This window comes from Schistocerca nitens, chromosome 9, assembly GCF_023898315.1.
Source record: "Schistocerca nitens isolate TAMUIC-IGC-003100 chromosome 9, iqSchNite1.1, whole genome shotgun sequence".
NCBI lineage: Eukaryota > Metazoa > Arthropoda > Insecta > Orthoptera > Acrididae > Schistocerca > Schistocerca nitens.
The window spans coordinates 309,927,739-309,945,703 of NC_064622.1; the positions used below are offsets into that span (position 1 = coordinate 309,927,739).

At 45.3% G+C, this 17,965-nt stretch overlaps 1 protein-coding gene across 1 annotated transcript in view; it reads right to left on the bottom strand.

Moving 5' to 3' along the window:
* Positions 1-1,008: 1,008 nt before the first annotated feature.
* The window catches only part of LOC126204199 (H2.0-like homeobox protein), a 73,381-nt gene continuing 56,424 nt past the window's right edge, over positions 1,009-17,965 (bottom strand). Inside the window, exon 3 of the mRNA XM_049938599.1 lies at positions 1,009-1,236. Coding sequence (XP_049794556.1) covers positions 1,009-1,236 — 228 coding nt within the window. The remainder of the gene's footprint in view (positions 1,237-17,965) is intronic.

The window sequence follows — 17,965 nt, forward strand, 5'->3', positions numbered from 1 at the left end:
ACAAAACTTTATGAGTTTTTCTACGTATCTGTAGTGTGTCGTGACCATATGTCAATGAATGGAGCTACAGTGAATTTATGAAATCGCTTCAATCATTTGTAATAGCCCTGTATATGTGTCCAATAAATACCCGTTTGTGATCTGCATTTTTCTCGGTGTAGGAATTGTATTGGCCAGTAGTATAGGTTTGTAAACTGCCTGTTTAAGGGATAATTTTTTCACGTTAGGGCAAGTTCGGTTTGCTTTGCATTCGTATAACGATTTCTATAAAGAACACACACCTAACAAAGGCCCCGCGGGGTAGCCGCCTGGTCTGGGGCGCCTTTCCACGGTTCGTGCGACTCCCCCCGTCGGAGGTTCGAGTCCTCCCTCAGGCATTGGTGTTTGTGTTGTCCTGAGCGTAAGTTCCTTTAAGTTAGATTAAGTGACGTGTAAGCCTAGGGACCGATGACCTCAGCAGTTTGGTCTCACAGGAACTTACCACAAATTTACAAATTTCCTTACAAGGCGCTTGTAATCGATGACGTCATAGAAAGTCACAGAATCTTATGTCGTCCCGGTACATAGGATTTGGACACAACCCGTTTAGTATATTAGGGATAGGCAGGTCGCTTATCTCATAGTTTGATAAAAGCCCTGTCCGCCAGATACCGGAAACCAATTCTGGCGATCAGAATAGCCAACATGAGGAGCCTGAGGATACAGCCAGAAATGATATTTTATTCGGCGTACCTTGGAAACACAAAAGACTTAGTGGAAGAACTCAGAAGAGATGGCTTGATGATATCAAGAGAACTGCTGGAACACGGCGATACCTGATGACAAAAGCCGGAGTTTAGTCGAAGAACAGTGATGAGAGGACCGATGGCTTTGTAGTCTAGTACCTTCAACCCCCACAAACCAACCAACCACTAGTGATGAGTCCGTTCACTCAGCAGTGTATGGACAATGTCTAAAGAAGAACGAGAGAACTATTGATGAAGCACAGAAAACTGTGTGTTAGTGCTCTTACAAAGGGCAACATGCCCAGAATGACAGCAGGATGAGTGAGGGCCTGGTAAGCGGCGGAGCACGTGCTGCGAGGAGCCGGCGTGACAGCCGCCGGCGGTGTTTGCCCCCCGAGGGCCGCCTGCGACCGCTCAGCTGCGGCCAGACAGCTGCCCCCGGCCGGCCCTTGTGTACCTCCGCTAATTCGCCGTCCGCCTGACGCCGCAGCGGCAAACACTGCACGGGCCCCTATCCAATTTCCGCAAACGGTTAGAGACTGGCGGAGTCGTCCACTTCCTTCCACCGCTTACCGTGGCCAGGCACCGATCCGCAGGGAGGGGAAGGGAGTACCAAAAGAACTGTATTAACTACTGATTATTATGATTATAGTAAAACACTATCGAACCCGACAACGATTCGAAATTGTTAAATATATATGGAAATTGGATATACATCCTTATCTCCTCCTCCCTCTGAACTTGATGAAGATGAGGTCCCATACTCCGAGGACCGTAGGGAGCGATGCGGGAGACCTTCATCGCCGACTAGGCAAGGTCGTAACGGAGGTGGTTTGCCACTGCCTTCCTCTGACCGTAATGGGGAACAACGATCATGAAGAAGACAACACAAAAACACCCAGTCATCTCGAAGCAGGGAAAATCCCTGACGCCGCCGGGAATGGAACCCGGGATCCCGTGCGCAGGAAGCGACAACGCTACCGCAAGACCACGAGCTGCGGACTCTCTGAACTTCAGCCTCATTACTTATTTTTATTGCTTCGTATGCCATAGTACCATTCTGATCATAAGCCATGTACACAACCATTCCGGTTTTCTTTACTTTATCTCTCTTTTTTTTTTTCTTTTTGAGAAACCAACTGTAAGTTTACAAAATTACAGATCATTGTGTACACAATTTTTTTTAAAATGTATGTATGTTATGAGAAAGAATATATGTGGGAGAAACGATCTGTAAGAAAGAAAACAAAACCTCACATTTTCACAACAGAACACAATACAGGATTTTCTTTCTCGGAGTCAATTTCAACATAAAACCTGCACACTATTTTTCAGAAATATTTAGCCCACGTCCGTCCGAATGTCTATCAGAATATCGTGTAAAAGTTTAAAGTAAAGCGGTCAAGAACTTTTCGAGAATTTTCGCAACAACGTTTCCTACTTATCTACTACATACACACCGTCAACATTAATGAAACCGACCAATTGCAGGGACCGACTCCTCACTGAAAATGGAGGACGAAGGGTACTATGAACATGTGCTTGGAAATGCATCGTTGCCAGGGTAGAGGTAGCTAACGAATGAAAGTTTCTCTGATCACGTGCCGTGTGTTCCTTGTGCGTTTCAGGCTGTGTGATTCACGCAGCATTCTGTAAGTAGGAGAATGGTCCGGTATTCACGTAGGGAACAAGCCGAGACGGTGTCTGTTTACGGCGAAGCAGATGGAAACGGTCGAGAGGCAGCACGGTTATACCAAAACAAGTCTCTCCACAGACACCAACCACATCACACAACGTTTCAAGCCCTTTACGAGCCTTTGTTAGGTCACGGATCCTTGCAGACAGACGAACGTGCAGGGGCGCAGCAATACGACAGGTTATGTGCTGTCTGCATGACGGAGTACCACCCCAATTCTGCATTACAGTTTGCCGACACCCCAACGTCTTCCCCGACACGCACGTTGGGTAGGACCCGGAGTCCTTGCAGCATGGGCTGCTAGATCATCGGACTTAAACCCTCTGGATTTTTGCCTCTGGGGGCATCTAAAAAGCACTGTGTATGCTGATGTGCAGACCCTTCAATACGATGCTTGTGACGCTATTCGGAAACAGGCAGAACACGCGAAAGAGTGGGGAAATACATGCTGCGAGTGTGAACGCGTGCATTTCATCCCACAGGGGCCACTTTGAACATATGCTGTGACGTGGATGAGCTGCACCTTTGTACTATTTTCCGATGCGATTTGTTGTCGTTGCACGCACACCAACCATTTTCGGACACATGTTCATAGGACTATTTTTCCTCCATTTCCAAACAGGAATGTGTTCCTGAGGTTCAAATGGTTCAAATGGCTCCTGAGCACTATGGGACTTAACATCTGAGGTCATCAGTCTCCTAGAACTTAGAACTACTTAAACCTAACTAACCTAAGGACATCACACACATCCATGCCCGAGGCAGGATTCGAACCTGCGACTGTAGCGGTCGCGCAGTTCCGGACTGACTGAAGCGCCTAGAACCGCTCGGCCACACCGGCCGGCTATCCCTGAGATTTGTCGGTTTCATTAATGTACATCCTATATATTCATATATCAAAAATATGTAGCCTATATCTATCCGATCGTCTGATTGTACATTACAGAATCGTGTAAAAATTTGATGAAAATCGGTCAGAACTTTTCAAGACTTTCGGCAACGAAGTTTCCCCTTTATTTATTACATGTGCGTTTATATATTAAATGTATGTAGAGTATGTCTGACCAAATGTTCATTACATTATCCTGTTAAAAAAAATGGTTCAAATGGCTCTGAGCACTATGGGACTTAACATCTTAGGTCATCAGTCCCCTAGAACTTAGAACTAGTTAAACCTAACTAACCTAAGGACATCACATACATCCATGCCCGAGGCAGGATTCGAACCTGCGACCGTAGCAGTCGCGCGGTTCCGGACTGCGCGCCTAGAACCGCGAGACCACCGAGGCCGGCTATCCTGTTAAAAACTGAACTAAATTGGTCGAGGAGTTTTCAAGATCTTTGGTAACAACTTTTCCCCTTTGCATATTACGTATATATTAATATATTATATGTATTAAAAGATGTTCTATGTCAGTCTGAATGTACACTGGAGTACTGTGTATTAATCTGAAGCACCTAGGCGAAGTAGTTTTCTTGATTTTTGGTAATGCATCCCCTTTATATATTGCATACACAGTTACATATTAAAAAATATATAGCCCATATCCGTCCGAACGCAGTAGAGTATCACATCAAAATTTGAAATAAAGCAGTAAAAAATTTTTCGAGGTTTTTGATAACTATGTTCTCCCTTTATACATTACACGTACATTTATATATTAGAATTATATAGCCTGTGTCTGTCTGTGTGTTGATTAGAATATCGTGTAACAATATGAAATAAAGCGATCAATAATTTTTCGAGTTTTTTGGCAACAGCTTTGCCCCTTTTTATACTGCATATGCATAAGTAACATATATATTAAAAATTTCGTGGTATGTGTCCGTATCAATGCTTTTTAAAGTATTGCGTAAAAATAAATTGGTGAAGAAATTTGGGGATTTTTTGTAACAATCTTTTCCATATACGTAGCATATATATATTTGAAAAGTGCAGCCTATACCCGTCTGCACGCTTATAGAGTATCGTGTAAACATTTGAAGTAGATAGATCTAGAACATGTATTTTAAAATTGTAGCGTATGACTGTGTGAAGGTTTATTAGAGGATCGTGTGAAAATTAGATTGAAGTAAGTCGATCAAGAACTTTCCGAGATTTTTGCTAAAAACCTCTGCCCTTTTATATATAGCCTATGATCGACGGAACGTTTTTGAGGGTATCGTGTAAAAATCTGAAGTAAGTCGCTCAAGAACTTCACACATGATTTCAAACCCTGGAGCTTTTTCTCGCTGACACGACACCCCCCCCCCCTCCGCCTCATTCACCCACCCACCATAAATAACGTAATGTAAATATTTTTTTTGTTCATAAAGTCAAGCTAAAGCATCAGACTTGACAGTTTAATTTACTGCTTCTTTACTATTAACACTACGTTGCAGTATTTACACAAATCACTTACTGTACCAGAGAAATTATATGACTGTGCGACATATAGTTCAGAAAATATGATGCCATAATCAATGAGATGCGTAAGAAACTAGCTTTTGTTTAAAATCGACCGAAATTCCCCAGACTCTAGTTCATTCAGTGTTTGATAATGAGAGCACTTAGCTACTTCCAACAAGCTATAAACATTATTTCAAACTTTTACACAGCTTTTTCCCTCTTTGGTGAATGAGACAAATATTTAACACATTAACTCATTTATAAAATAATCAGACGTTTGAAGCTGTTTTATACATGATAGTTCGGTTCTTTAAAGAATCACTTGACTGGTAAATTGTAATACAGACCAGGGAGGATAGCAAACATTGAAATTCTACTTGGTGTACGTGTACAGCGTTGAAGGAGCAAAATCTGATTAAACTGGTAGGTGACTTGTGGTATATAGGGTGCGAAAGTTAGAATGTAGAAATTTTGTCAGTGGCAGCAATAACGGTTCAAACCGAGCTCAGCATCGTGTCGAATTGAGCTTGGCGGCAAGATACTGGCCGGTCATTCCACTTTGCTTCATCTCTCTGACAGAGTTATTCACTCGCAATGGCAGGCAAGTGGTAGCCTACCATTCTCTCGTCAGTCCACGATGAGGTGTGTTTTCAGGGGCAGAGAGTGGTAGAGAACATATAGGCCAAGGCAGCTGTCGAACACCCTACGTACACTGAGACGAGAAAAGTCATGGGATATCGATATGTACATATAGAGATGGCAATAGTATCGCGTACACAAGGTACAGAAGAGCGGTGCATTGGCGGAGCTGTACTCAGGTGATTCATATGAAAAGGTGTCCTAAGTGATTCTGGCTACACGACGAGAATCAACAGATTTTCAACGCGGAATGGTAGTTGGAGCTAGGCGCAAGGGATTTCATTTCGGGAATCGTCAGGGAATTCAGTATTCCGAGATCTACAGTGTCAAAAGTGTGCCGAAAATGCTAAATTTCAAGAGTTACAGCACGGACAGCGTAGTGGCCGGTGGCCTGCACATAACGACCGAGAGCAGCGGTGTTGGTGTAGAGCTGTTAGTGCTAACAGACAAGCAATATTTCGTGAAATAACCGCAGAAATCAATGTGGGACGTACGGCGAACGTACCCGTTAGGACAGTGATGAGAAATTGGGCGTTAATGGGCTGTGGCAGCAGACGGCGGTCGCGAGTGTCGATGCTGACAGCACGACATCGCCTGCGACGCCTCTTCTGGTCTGATGATCATATCGTTTGGACCCCAGACGACTGGAAAATCGTGGCCTGGTCAGATTAGTCCCGATTTAAATTGATAACAGCTGCTTGTAGGGTTCGAAAGTGGCGTAAACCCAAAAAAGCGATGGATCCAAGTTGTTAAGAAGGCACTATGCACGTTGATGGTGGTTCCATAATGATATGGACTCTGTGTACACGGAATGGACTGGGTCCCCTCTCCAACTGAAGTGATCATTGACGGGAAATCGTTATGTCCAGCTACTTGCTGACCATTTGCAGATATTCACGGACAGTGATGCGCCATGCCACCAGGCCACAATTGTTCGTCACTGGTTTGAAGGACATTCTGGACAGTTCGAGCACATGGTTTCGCCATTTGTGGGACGTAATCGAGGGGTCAGTTCGTTCACAAAATACTGCACCAGCAACAATTTCGCAATTATGGACGGCTACAGCGGCAGCATGGCACAGTAGCCGGCCGGTGTGGCCGTGCGGTTCTAAGCGCTTCAGTTTGGAACCGCGTGACCGCTACGGTCGCAGGTTCGAATCCTGCCTCGGGCATGGATGTGTGTGATGTCCTTAGGTTAGTTAGGTTTAAGTAGTTCTAAGTTCTAGGGGACTGATGACCTCAGAAGTTGAGTCCCATAGTGCTCAGAGCCATTTGAACCGTTTGAATGGCACAGTACTTCTAGAGACGACTTTCAACGACTTGTTGAGTCCATGCCACATTGAGTTGCTGCATTACACGGGGTAAAAGGAGGTCCGACGCCAACCTGGCGTTTGCTGTATGCCTACTTCATAATGTTACGTTTGTTACTTGATTGTTCTTCCCACACTGTCCCATAACTGATGTAAAACCTGAATAAAATGTCAAATCAAGTCGGAATAAGTTAATGTCTACTGGTAAGTAACATGTGAATCAGTACTCATGATTGCCAGTACTTAACTACATAGATTACATTTTCCTGCACTAAATAAGTAGCCTCTATGAAAGCAAGTTCCGCTTGCCTGCAAGCAAGGGGATGCGCTGTGGGTCATAAAAACTGGCAAGGGAAACAACCCCAACAAAATCTGAGGAAGGGTTGTGTCTCCAAACTGTGTGGAGAAAACGGAGATTGTTTTTAGCAAGTTGTGTGGTCGTGGGATACGTCCCATTTTGGCAGAGTCCCAGAAGACTGGTTATTGAGGACAGAACTGGAGGCAGTCGGAATTCGTCGAAGTACAAGGTCATTAAGAAAACTTTCTTGGAAATTGGAATGGGAACTGAAACGTGCTCCTTCTAAAACCGTGGGACGTCAAGTTGGCACTCAGATCCCACAAGTCAGAATGTTTAACGAAATGTAGAAACAGCAAGTGAATAATACGTTGGTCCACGTGTGCATCTTATGCAAGCAGTTATTCAGCTTGGCACTGATTAACAGAGTTGTTGGACGTCGTTCTTAGGGATATCGTGCCAAGTTCTGTCCAGTTGGCACGTTACATCGTTAAAATCCTGAGTTGGTGGGAGGGCCCTGCGCATAATGTTCCAAACGTTCTCAATTGTGGAGAGATCTGGCGACCTTGCTGGCCAAGGTACGATTTGGCAAGCGTGAAGATAAGCAATAAAAATTCTCGCCCTGTGCGGGAGGGTATTATCTTGCTGAAATACAAGCCCATGTTGGCTTGCTATGAAGGTAACAAAAGGGAGCGTACAATATCGTTGATATACTGCTGTGCTGTAAGACTGCTAAAAACTAAATTCCTCCAGAACAGGCCATGACGGCCCAAAGGAGCGACCGGCCGCCGTGTCATCCTCAGCCGATAGGCGTCACTGGATGCGGATATGGAAGGGCATGCCGTCAGCACACCACTCTCCCGGCCGTATGTGAGCTTCCGAGACCGGAGCCGCTACTTCTCAATCAAGTAGCTCCTCAGTTTGCCTCACAAGGGCTGAGTGCACCCCGCTTGTCAACAGCGCTCGGCAGACCGCATGGTCACCCATCCAAGTGCTAGCCCAGCCCGAGAGCGCTTAATTTCGGTGCTCTTACCGGAACCCGTGTTACCACTGTGGCAAGGCCGTTGGCTTTACAGTGCTGCAGATGACAACTAAAGCCGGCCGCGGTGGTCTCGCGGTTCTAGGCGCGCAGTCCGGAACCGTGCGACCGCTCGGTCGCAGGTTCGAATCCTGCCTCGGGCATGGATGTGTGTGATGTCCTTAGGTTGGTTAGGTTTAAGTAGTTCTAAGTTCTAGGGGACTGATGACCACAGCCGTTGAGTCCCAAAGTGCTCAGAGCCATTTGAACCATTTTTTTTTTTTTTTGACAACTAAAGGGGTGCTGCTATGAAAGAACTGGCATCCCAGCCCTTCACTCCTCGTTACCGCGTCGTATGGCGGGCGACAGTCAGGTTGACACCTCAACGCTGACAGTCGCGTCTCCAGACACGTCTCCGCTGCTCATCAGAGCTCAGTTCGAAGCGGGACTCATGACTGAAAATAATTCTACTGACTGTCGCCCGCCATGTTGCCCTTCATAACAAGCCAACCTGGGCGGACCCGCACACGGTGAGAGTTTCTAACGCTTGTCTTCATGCTTCTCAAACGGTAACTTGACCAGCAAGCTCGCCGTAACTGTCCCCACTTGAGAACATCAAGAGCTTTACGGCCAGGGCTCTGTAATCAGCTCAGAATCTCGACGATCCACCAAACCAAATGAACAGAATTCGGCACGATATTCCCTCAGGAGAACACTCAACAACTCTACAAATTAATACCAAGCCGAATGACTGCTTCCATAAAGGAGGTGAACCAACAAATTACTGATTAGCTCAATTCGTGAAGCTCTTTCTCTTGAGCGAATCATCAGATTTTTTCTGCAAATTGGATCATTTGTTTGTCTGCTGTACATGTACGCCACACTATCGAGTTCCGTCCCATTCCGATAATTTCTTCGTGGCGCGTGTTTTTTTATGATTGTATATTCAATTTAAAAGCACCTACCACACCACCCCAACAACTTAGACAGTTCCAGATGGCAGCAGTTCCAAGATGCTACACCAGGCGGGTGTAAAATCAGTGTGCGCAACGGAAAATATTGAACGCGAAAATAAAGATTTTGCCCTGTCTGACTACGCCCTGTAGCAGATCTTAGGATCTCTTAATTGTGATATTATTTCCTCATTTTTTCTTTTTAACATATAAATTACAGCCTAAACATAAATGAATGATTAAGGGAACTAGTAACTACTAAACGATAAATGTTGTTTCTGCTTATACATTTATTGTAGATTAAAAACTCCTTTATATTACAAATGTTTATATATTAGTGTCCAATGGACGTAAAAGGGCCAAATGGCTTGGCTCTGAGCACTATGGGACTCAACTGCTGAGGTCATAAGTCCCCTTAGAGCTACTTAAACCTAACTAAGCTAAGGACAACACACACATCCATGCCCGAGGCAGGATTCGAACCTGCGACCGTAGCGGTCGCGCGGTTCCAGACTGTAGCGCCAGAACCGCTCGGCCAACAAAGGGCCAAATGAATCTCCTAATTAATATTACTCATCAATTGCCCAAATCTGCCCCTTTTTATGGCTACGCAATCTAATATAAATAACGCGAGATGACTGACATCATCGACGTACCAAACACTAGAAGACACTACTTTCAAAGAAGATCTACAGTGGTGTGCAACCTCAGTAGAAATAAAAGTTACGTGCCCTAATAAGCCGAAGCAATTAGCAATATCACCGTATGTACTGCGTCCGGTGCGTCAGAGTCACGGTACTACACGTCTGCGACGACGGAAGAATTCCAGCCGCAAAATATAAAAACAACTCATTCAAACACTAGGACGGCAGAAGGCGGTCCTCTGATTAATATAATCTAATACTGTTTTCTTCTCTCTGTGTTCTACAGACAAGAAACGGGAACCCTCAGCCACAAGGACGGAATTTAGATAACGTCTCAACTTGACTATAGACAGAACAAATGCTCTCAATCAGTGAACGCTGCGTACTCAACGACGACTCCCTACCCAGAGGCGAAGTCCAGATTCGTGTGCGTTCGCAACAGTACAGTGCCTAACCGTTCTAACTACAAAATCTCCTGAGAACAGAAACAGCAAGTCCGTCTGTACGAACAAAAGCTGATCTGAGCGACCGTCAAACACGGGCGCTGAAAACGGAAGACCTCATTCTCCCTACTGCTGGCTTCCCAGCAAAGATCAGCTCCCCTCCCGCATAACTGCAGAAGGCGAATCATATTCTCGAAATCACGGAATATTCTCCCTCTCTACACATTCTTCCGAACGCTGACCAACCATATTTTAGTCTTTTGTCGTCCAGCGCGGAATGTTTGCGAGGAAATACCTATCCCCATTAAATAGGAATTCATACAATGGTACGCTTCTCACAGTAAAAATCCTCGGAAAAAACCCAGCCTGCGTGATTTCCGAGGTAACGCTTCCTTGATCCTCTGTGCTGCGTCCAAGATTTTCAGAGTTTCCGGTTAGCCGTGTGGCCTATCTGCAATACCGGCAGGCCGCCACTGTATTGTGCTTCAGCGCTCAGGTGCCCCGACCATTCAACTAGGGCTACTTCCACTGTTAAGCAGGACCAACACACCTGTGCAGGTTTTGCCACTCAGGGCCTGAGTTACGCCTGCCGTTCCAAATCCACTGACTTTACAACTTCTACTAGTATGAGCAATCATTCATTACGCCGTTTTTATAACAAAGACACTCTGTCACCTTTCATGCAATAAGCGTTAACAACCACACTACTGGCCATTAAAATTACAACACAAAGAAGAAATGCAGATGATAAACGGGTATTCATTAGACAAATATATTATACTAGAACTGACGTGTGATTACATTTTCAAGCAATTTGGGTGCATAGTTCCTGAGAAATCACTACCCAGAACAACCACATCTGGCCGTAATAACGGCCTTGATACGCCTGGGCATTGACTCAAACAGAGCTTGGATGGCGTGTACAGGTACAGCCGCCCATGCAGCTTCAACACGATGCTACAGTTCATCAAGAGTAGTGACTGGCGTATTATGACGAGCCAGTTGCTCGGCCACCATTGACCAGACGTCTTCAATTGGTGAGAGATCTGGAGAATGTGCTGGCCAGGGCAGCAGTCGAACATTTTCTGTATCCAGAAAGGCCCGTACAGGACCTGCAACATGCGGTCGTGCATTATCCTGCTGAAATGTAGGGTTTCGCAGGGATCGAATGAACGGTACAGCCACAGGTCGTAACACATCTGAAACGTAACGTCCAATGTTCAAAGTGCCGTCAATGCGAACAAGAGGTGACCGAGACGTGTAACCAGTGGCACCCCATACCATCACGGCGGATGATACGCCAGTATGGCGATGACTAGTACACGCTTCCAATGTGCGTTCACCGCGATGTCGCCAAACACGGATGCGACCATCATGGTGCTGTAAACAGAACCTGGATTCATCCGAAAAAATGACGTTTTGCCATTCGTCCACCCAGGTTCGTCGTTGAGTACACCATCACAGTCGCTCCAGTGAGTGATGCAGCGTCAAGGGTAAACGCAGCCATGATTTCCGAGCTGATAGTCCAAGCTGCTGCAAACGTCGTCGAACTGTTCGTGCAGATGGTTGTTGTCTTGCGAACGTCCCCATGTGATGACTCAGGGATAGAGACGTGGCTACACGATCCGTTACAGGCATGCGGATAAGATGCCTGTCATCTCGACTGCTAGTGATACGGGCCGTTGGGATCCAGCACGGCGTTCCGTATTATCCTCCTGAAACCACAGATTCCATATTCTGCTAACAGTCATTGGATCTCGACCAACGCGAGCAGCAATGTCGCGATACGATAAACCACAATCGCCATAGGCGACAATCCGACCTTTATCAAAGTTGAAAACGTGATGGTACGCATTTCTCCTCCTTACACGAGGCATCACAACAACGTTTCACCAGGCAACGCCGGTCAACTGCTGTTTGTGTATGAGAAATCGGTTGGAAACTTTCCTCGTGTCAGCACGTTGTAGGTGTCGCCACCGGCACTATCCTTGTGTAAATGCTCTGAAAAGCTAATCATTTGCATATCACAGCATCATCTTCCTGTCGGTTAAATTTCGCGTCTGTAGCACGTCATCTTCGTGGTGTAGCAATTTTAATGGCCAGTAGTGTATCTAGAAATTGTACGTAACAATGTAATCTTCTTTAAATATTCATACAACGATGTACAACCTATCAAATAGCAACTAATTCCGGTTGTAAATCACGGCAACGTATCTAGATGAGTGCTTGTAAGGTGCGAAATTATAGCCACCTTGCACCCTATGCAGTAAATGGTACAATGGAAAGCCCCGTCTGCATCACAATTTACAGTGATGCACAGAAGATATATCTGGATAACTCGTAGCACAGAAGTAGGCGTGTGTTCGAAGACGGTACGCACACATTCATGGGGGAAGAAAGTGGCTCGTCAAGTCGCGCGCCGGCTGATGCGGACGTCGGAGGGAGAGGGAGGCGGGAGGAGCCGCAGACAGACGGCGGGGGAGGCCCTGCGCCCCCGGATTATCGGCCGCGGCGGCGGGCACGCGCCATCAATTGCAGAAATTGGCTTCCGGCCTGTGGCGGGACTTGCCGACCTATCAACAGCAGCAGGCGGCCGTCGCCCGGCCCGACTGAATAATAAAAGCGGGCCCCGCAGCGCGGCGTAGGCGCTACCCTCGCGTTTTACGATCCCAGCCGAGTGCTTCGTGGAACTGCGGGGACGCGCTGTGGTGATCAGGCGCTGTAAGCCGCAAGAGCACGACACTGAGGTTGGTGGTCAATATTGACTAACAGCTGACGTCCTTCTGCTGCTTCGCAAAACGTAACACCGACTATTCCTCCTTTGCTACTTGCATATCAGCAAAACAATATGTTGGACGCATTGCAAGTGGGCATCGATTTACTTCAATGGACGAAGTTGAAAATTTGTGCCGGACTGGGATTCGAACCGGGGTCTCCTGCTTACTAGGCAGATGCGTTGACCACTACGCCATACAGACACAGTGGACACGACGAACGCACTGACCACCCTTGCACGCCTCCCGTTAGACCCAACTTCTCAACTTACGCCACACATTGTTGATGCAGTGCCCCTGCTCATTAGCCTCATTATTTGCGGTATCTCAATTCCCATAAGAGATCGAACTTGGTGTTCATCTGCACTCAATGGATCAGTGGCTGTCATCACCTTCATTATATATGTGTTGTCTGTTATTTCGGACACGTCTTACAGACATGAAGTGCTAGGACCAACGCCGGCTGCTGTGGCCGAGCTGTTCTAGGCGCTTCAGTCCGGAACCACGCTCCTGCTACTGTCGCAGGTTCGAATCCTGCCTCGGGCGTGGATGTGTGTGATGTCCTTAGGTTAGTTAGGTTTAAGTAGTTCAAAGTCTAGGTGACTGATGATCTCAGATGTTTAGTCCCACAGTCCCCAACCCGACGGATACCTATGGTAGATCGGGGAAAACCACCGTTCAGGTCGTGTTGTCGGCGGGGCCGGGAGGTGCTTGCGCCTATTGTTTTCTACTAGGAACCTTGTAGGCTGAACACAAACCGTTAGCGTCATTACCTTTATCACTTTTACCACACGTACCCTTTCATTAGCAACTTTGAACCAAGCACAAAATCAGTTACTTCTCTACCGTATATCGTAAATAGTTTATCAGGCTGGACATGGAGGTTCAAAAAAATGGTTCAAATGGCTCTGAGCACTATGGGACGTAACAGCTGTGGTCATCAGTCCCCTAGAACTTAGAAATACTTAAACCTAACTAACCTAAGGACATCACACACATCCATGCCCGAGGCAGGATTCGAACCTGCGACCGTAGCAGTCGCGCGATTCCAGACTGAAGCGCCTAGAATCGCTCGGCCAGGACATGGAGGTCTTAGTCTTAGTTTCTAGCTTAAACGTAGCCTAATCTCTTCTAGTTAAGTTAGTTTTTAGGATGGTAGATGTTAAAGGCAATGTGAGCGATGGACAGCGTCTTGAGGGTCATTCCAAGACCCGGGCCGCCGCCCACAACCAGGTTGTTGTTGTTGTGGTCTTCAGTCCTGAGACTGGTTTGATGCAGCTCTCCATGCTACTCTATCCTGTGCAAGCTTCTTCATCTCCCAGTACCTACTGCAACCTACATCCTTCTGAATCTGCTTAGTGTATTCATCTCTTGGTCTCCCTCTACGATTTTTACCCTCCACGCTGCCCTCCAATGCTAAATTTGTGATCCCTTGATGCCTCAAAACATGTCCTACCAACCGATCCCTTCTTCTAGTCAAGTTGTGCCACAAACTTCTCTTCTCCCCAATCCTATTCAATACCTCCTCATTAGTTACGTGATCTACCTACCTTATCTTCAGCATTCTTCTGTAGCACCACATTTCGAAAGCTTCTATTCTCTTCTTGTCCAAACTGGTTATCGTCCATGTTTCACTTCCATACATGGCTACACTCCATACAAATATTTTCAGAAACGACTTCCTCAGACTTAAATCTATACTCGATGTTAACAAATTTCTCTTCTTCAGAAACGATTTCCTTGCCATTGCCAGTCTACATTTTATATCCTCTCTACTTCGACCATCATCAGTTATTTTACTCCCTAAATAGCGAAACTCCTTTACTACTTTAAGTGTCTCATTTCCTAATCTAATCCCCTCAGCATCACCCGATTTAATTTGACTACATTCGATTATCCTCGTTTTGCTTTTGTTGATGATCATCTTATATCCTCCTTTCAAGACACTGTCCATTCCGTTCAACTGCTCTTCCAAGTCCTTTGCTGTCTCTGACAGAATTACAATGTCATCGGCGAACCTCAAAGTTTTTACTTCTTCTCCATGAATTTTAATACCTACTCCGAATTTTTCTTTTGTTTCCTTTACTGCTTGCTCAATATACAGATTGAATAACATCGGGGAGAGGCTACAACCCTGTCTCACTCCTTTCCCAACCACTGCTTCCCTTTCATGCCCCTTGACTCTTATAACTGCCATCTGGTTTCTGTACAAATTGTAAATAGCCTTTCGCTCCCTGTATTTTACCCCTGCCACCTTCAGAATTTAAAAGAGAGTATTCCAGTTAACGTTGTCAAAAGCTTTCTCTAAGTCTACAAATGCTAGAAATGTAGGTTTGCCTTTTCTTAATCTTTCTTCTAAGATAAGTCGTAAGGTTAGTATTGCCTCACGTGTTCCAACATTTCTACGGAATCCAAACTGATCTTCCCCGAGGTCCGCTTCTACCAGTTTTTCCATTCGTCTGTAAAGAATTCGCGTTAGTATTTTGCAGCTGTGACTTATTAAACTGATAGTTCGGTAATTTTCACATCTTTCAACACCTGCTTTCTTTGGTATTGGAATTATTATATTCTTCTTGAAGTCTGTGGGTATTTCGCCTGTCTCATACATCTTGCTCACCAGATGGTAGAGTTTTGTCATGACTGGCTCTCCCAAGGCCATCAGTAGTTCTAATGGAATGATGTCTACTCCCGGGGCCTTGTTTCGACTCAGGTCTTTCAGTGCTCTGTCAAACTCTTCACGCAGTATCTTATCTCCCATTTCATCTTCATCTACATCCTCTTCCATTTCCATAATACTGTCCTCAAGTACATCGCCCTTGTATAAACCCTCTATATACTCCTTCCACCTTTCTGCCTTCCCTTCTTTGCTTAGAACTGGGTTGCCATCTGAGCTCTTGATATTCATACAAGTGGTTCTCTTCTCTCCAAAGGTCTCTTTAACTTTCCTGTAGGCAGTATCTATCTTACCCCTAGTGAGACAAGCCTCTACATCCTTACATTTGTCCTCTAGCCATCCCTGTTTAGCCATTTTGCACTTTTTGTCGATCTCATTTTTGAGACGTTTGTATTCCCTTTTGCCTGCTTCATTTACTGCATTTTTATATTTTCTCCTTTCATCAATTAAATTCAATATTTCTTCTGTTACCCAAGGATTTCTATTAGCCCTCGTCTTTTTACCTACCTTGATCCTCTGCTGCCTTCACTACTTCATCCCTCAGAGCTACCCATTCTTCTTCTACTGTATTTCTTTCCCCCATTCCTGTCAATTGTTCCCTTATGCTCTCCCTGAAACTCTCTACAACCTCTGGTTCTTTCAGTTTATCCAGGTCCCATCTCCTTAAATTCCCACCTTATTGCAGTTTCTTCAGTTTCAATCTGCAGTTCATAACCAATAGATTGTGGTCAGAATCCACATCTGCCCCTGGAAATGTCTTACAGTTTAAAACCTGGTTCCTAAATCTCTGTCTTACCATTATGTAATCTATCTGATACCTATTAGTATCTCCAGGATTCTTCCAGGTATACAACCTTCTTTTATGATTCTTGAACCAAGTGTTAGCTATGATTAAGTTATGCTCTGTGCAAAATTCTACAAGGCGGCTTCCTCTTTCATTTCTTCCCCCCAATCCATATTCACCTACTATGTTTCCTTCTGTCCCTTTTCCTACTGACGAATTCCAGTCACCCATGACTATTAAATTTTCGTCTCCCTTCACTACCTGAATAATTTCTTTTATCTCATCATACATTTCATCAATTTCTTCATCATCTGCAGAGCTAGTTGGCATATAAACTTGTACTACTGTAGTAGGCATGGGCTTTGTGTCTATCTTGGCCACAATAATGCGTTCACTATGCTGTTTGTAGTAGCTAACCCGCACTCCTATTTTTTTTTATTCATTATTAAACCTACTCCTGCATTACCCCTATTTGATTTTGTATTTATAACCCTGTAATCACCTGACCAAAAGTCTTGTTCCTCCTTCCACCGAACTTCACTAATTCCCACTATATCTAACTTTAACCTATCGATTTCCCTTTTTAAGTTTTCTAACCTACCTGCCCGATTAAGGGATCTGACATTCCACGCTCCGATCCGTAGAATGCCAGTTTTCTTTCTCCTGATAACGACGTTCTCTCGAGTAGTCCCCGCCCGGAGATCCGAATGGGGGACTATTTTACCTCCAGAATATTTTACCCAAGAGGACGCCATCATCGTTTAATCATACAGTAAAGCTGCATGTCCTCGGGAAAAATTACGGCTGTAGTTTCCCCTTGCTTTCAGCCGTTCGCAGTACCAGCACAGCAAGGCCGTTTTGGTTAATGTTACAAGGCCAGATCAGTCAATCATCCAGACTGTTGCCCCTGCAACTACTGAAAAGGCTGCTGCCCCTCTTCAGGAACCACATGTTTGTCTGGCCTCTCAACAGATACCCCTCCGTTGTGGTTGCACCTACGGTACGGCCATCTGTATCGCTGAGGCACGCAAGCCTCCCCACCAACGGCAAGGTCCATGGTTCATGGTGACGGGCAATATTATACCTATCTCTTCTCTATTCAATTCTCTTCCTTCCTTCTTTCTAAATATTTAATTTCGTTTTGTTTATTAATACCTCACTTGATTTTGTATTAGTTATAAGTTTTTCTAATGCTGCACAAATAAATGGATGTAAACAAATAGAGCCTGCCTCCACGTGGCGGGACACGGGCAACGGTGTGAGTGGGGACGGGTGCCGGGATGATGTTACTTTCAGTCACACCGGACCCGGGACCCAGTCACAGCGGCTACAACCCACCATAAGAAATTAGACGGTGGGTAATAAAAAATAAGCTGCTAGTGAAAAAAAAGTGCTTAGAGATATTTGAACCATTTTTGCTAGGACCAAAACCGAAAACGGCAGCACCGTCACATGAAATACTCTCCATGTCCTAACCCCATGGCTCTGAGCACTATGGGACTTAACATCTATGGCCATCAGTCCCCTAGAACTTAGAACTACTTAAACCTAACTAACCTAAGGACAGCACACAACACCCAGCCATCACGAGGCAGAGAAAATCTCTGACCCCGCCCCTAAC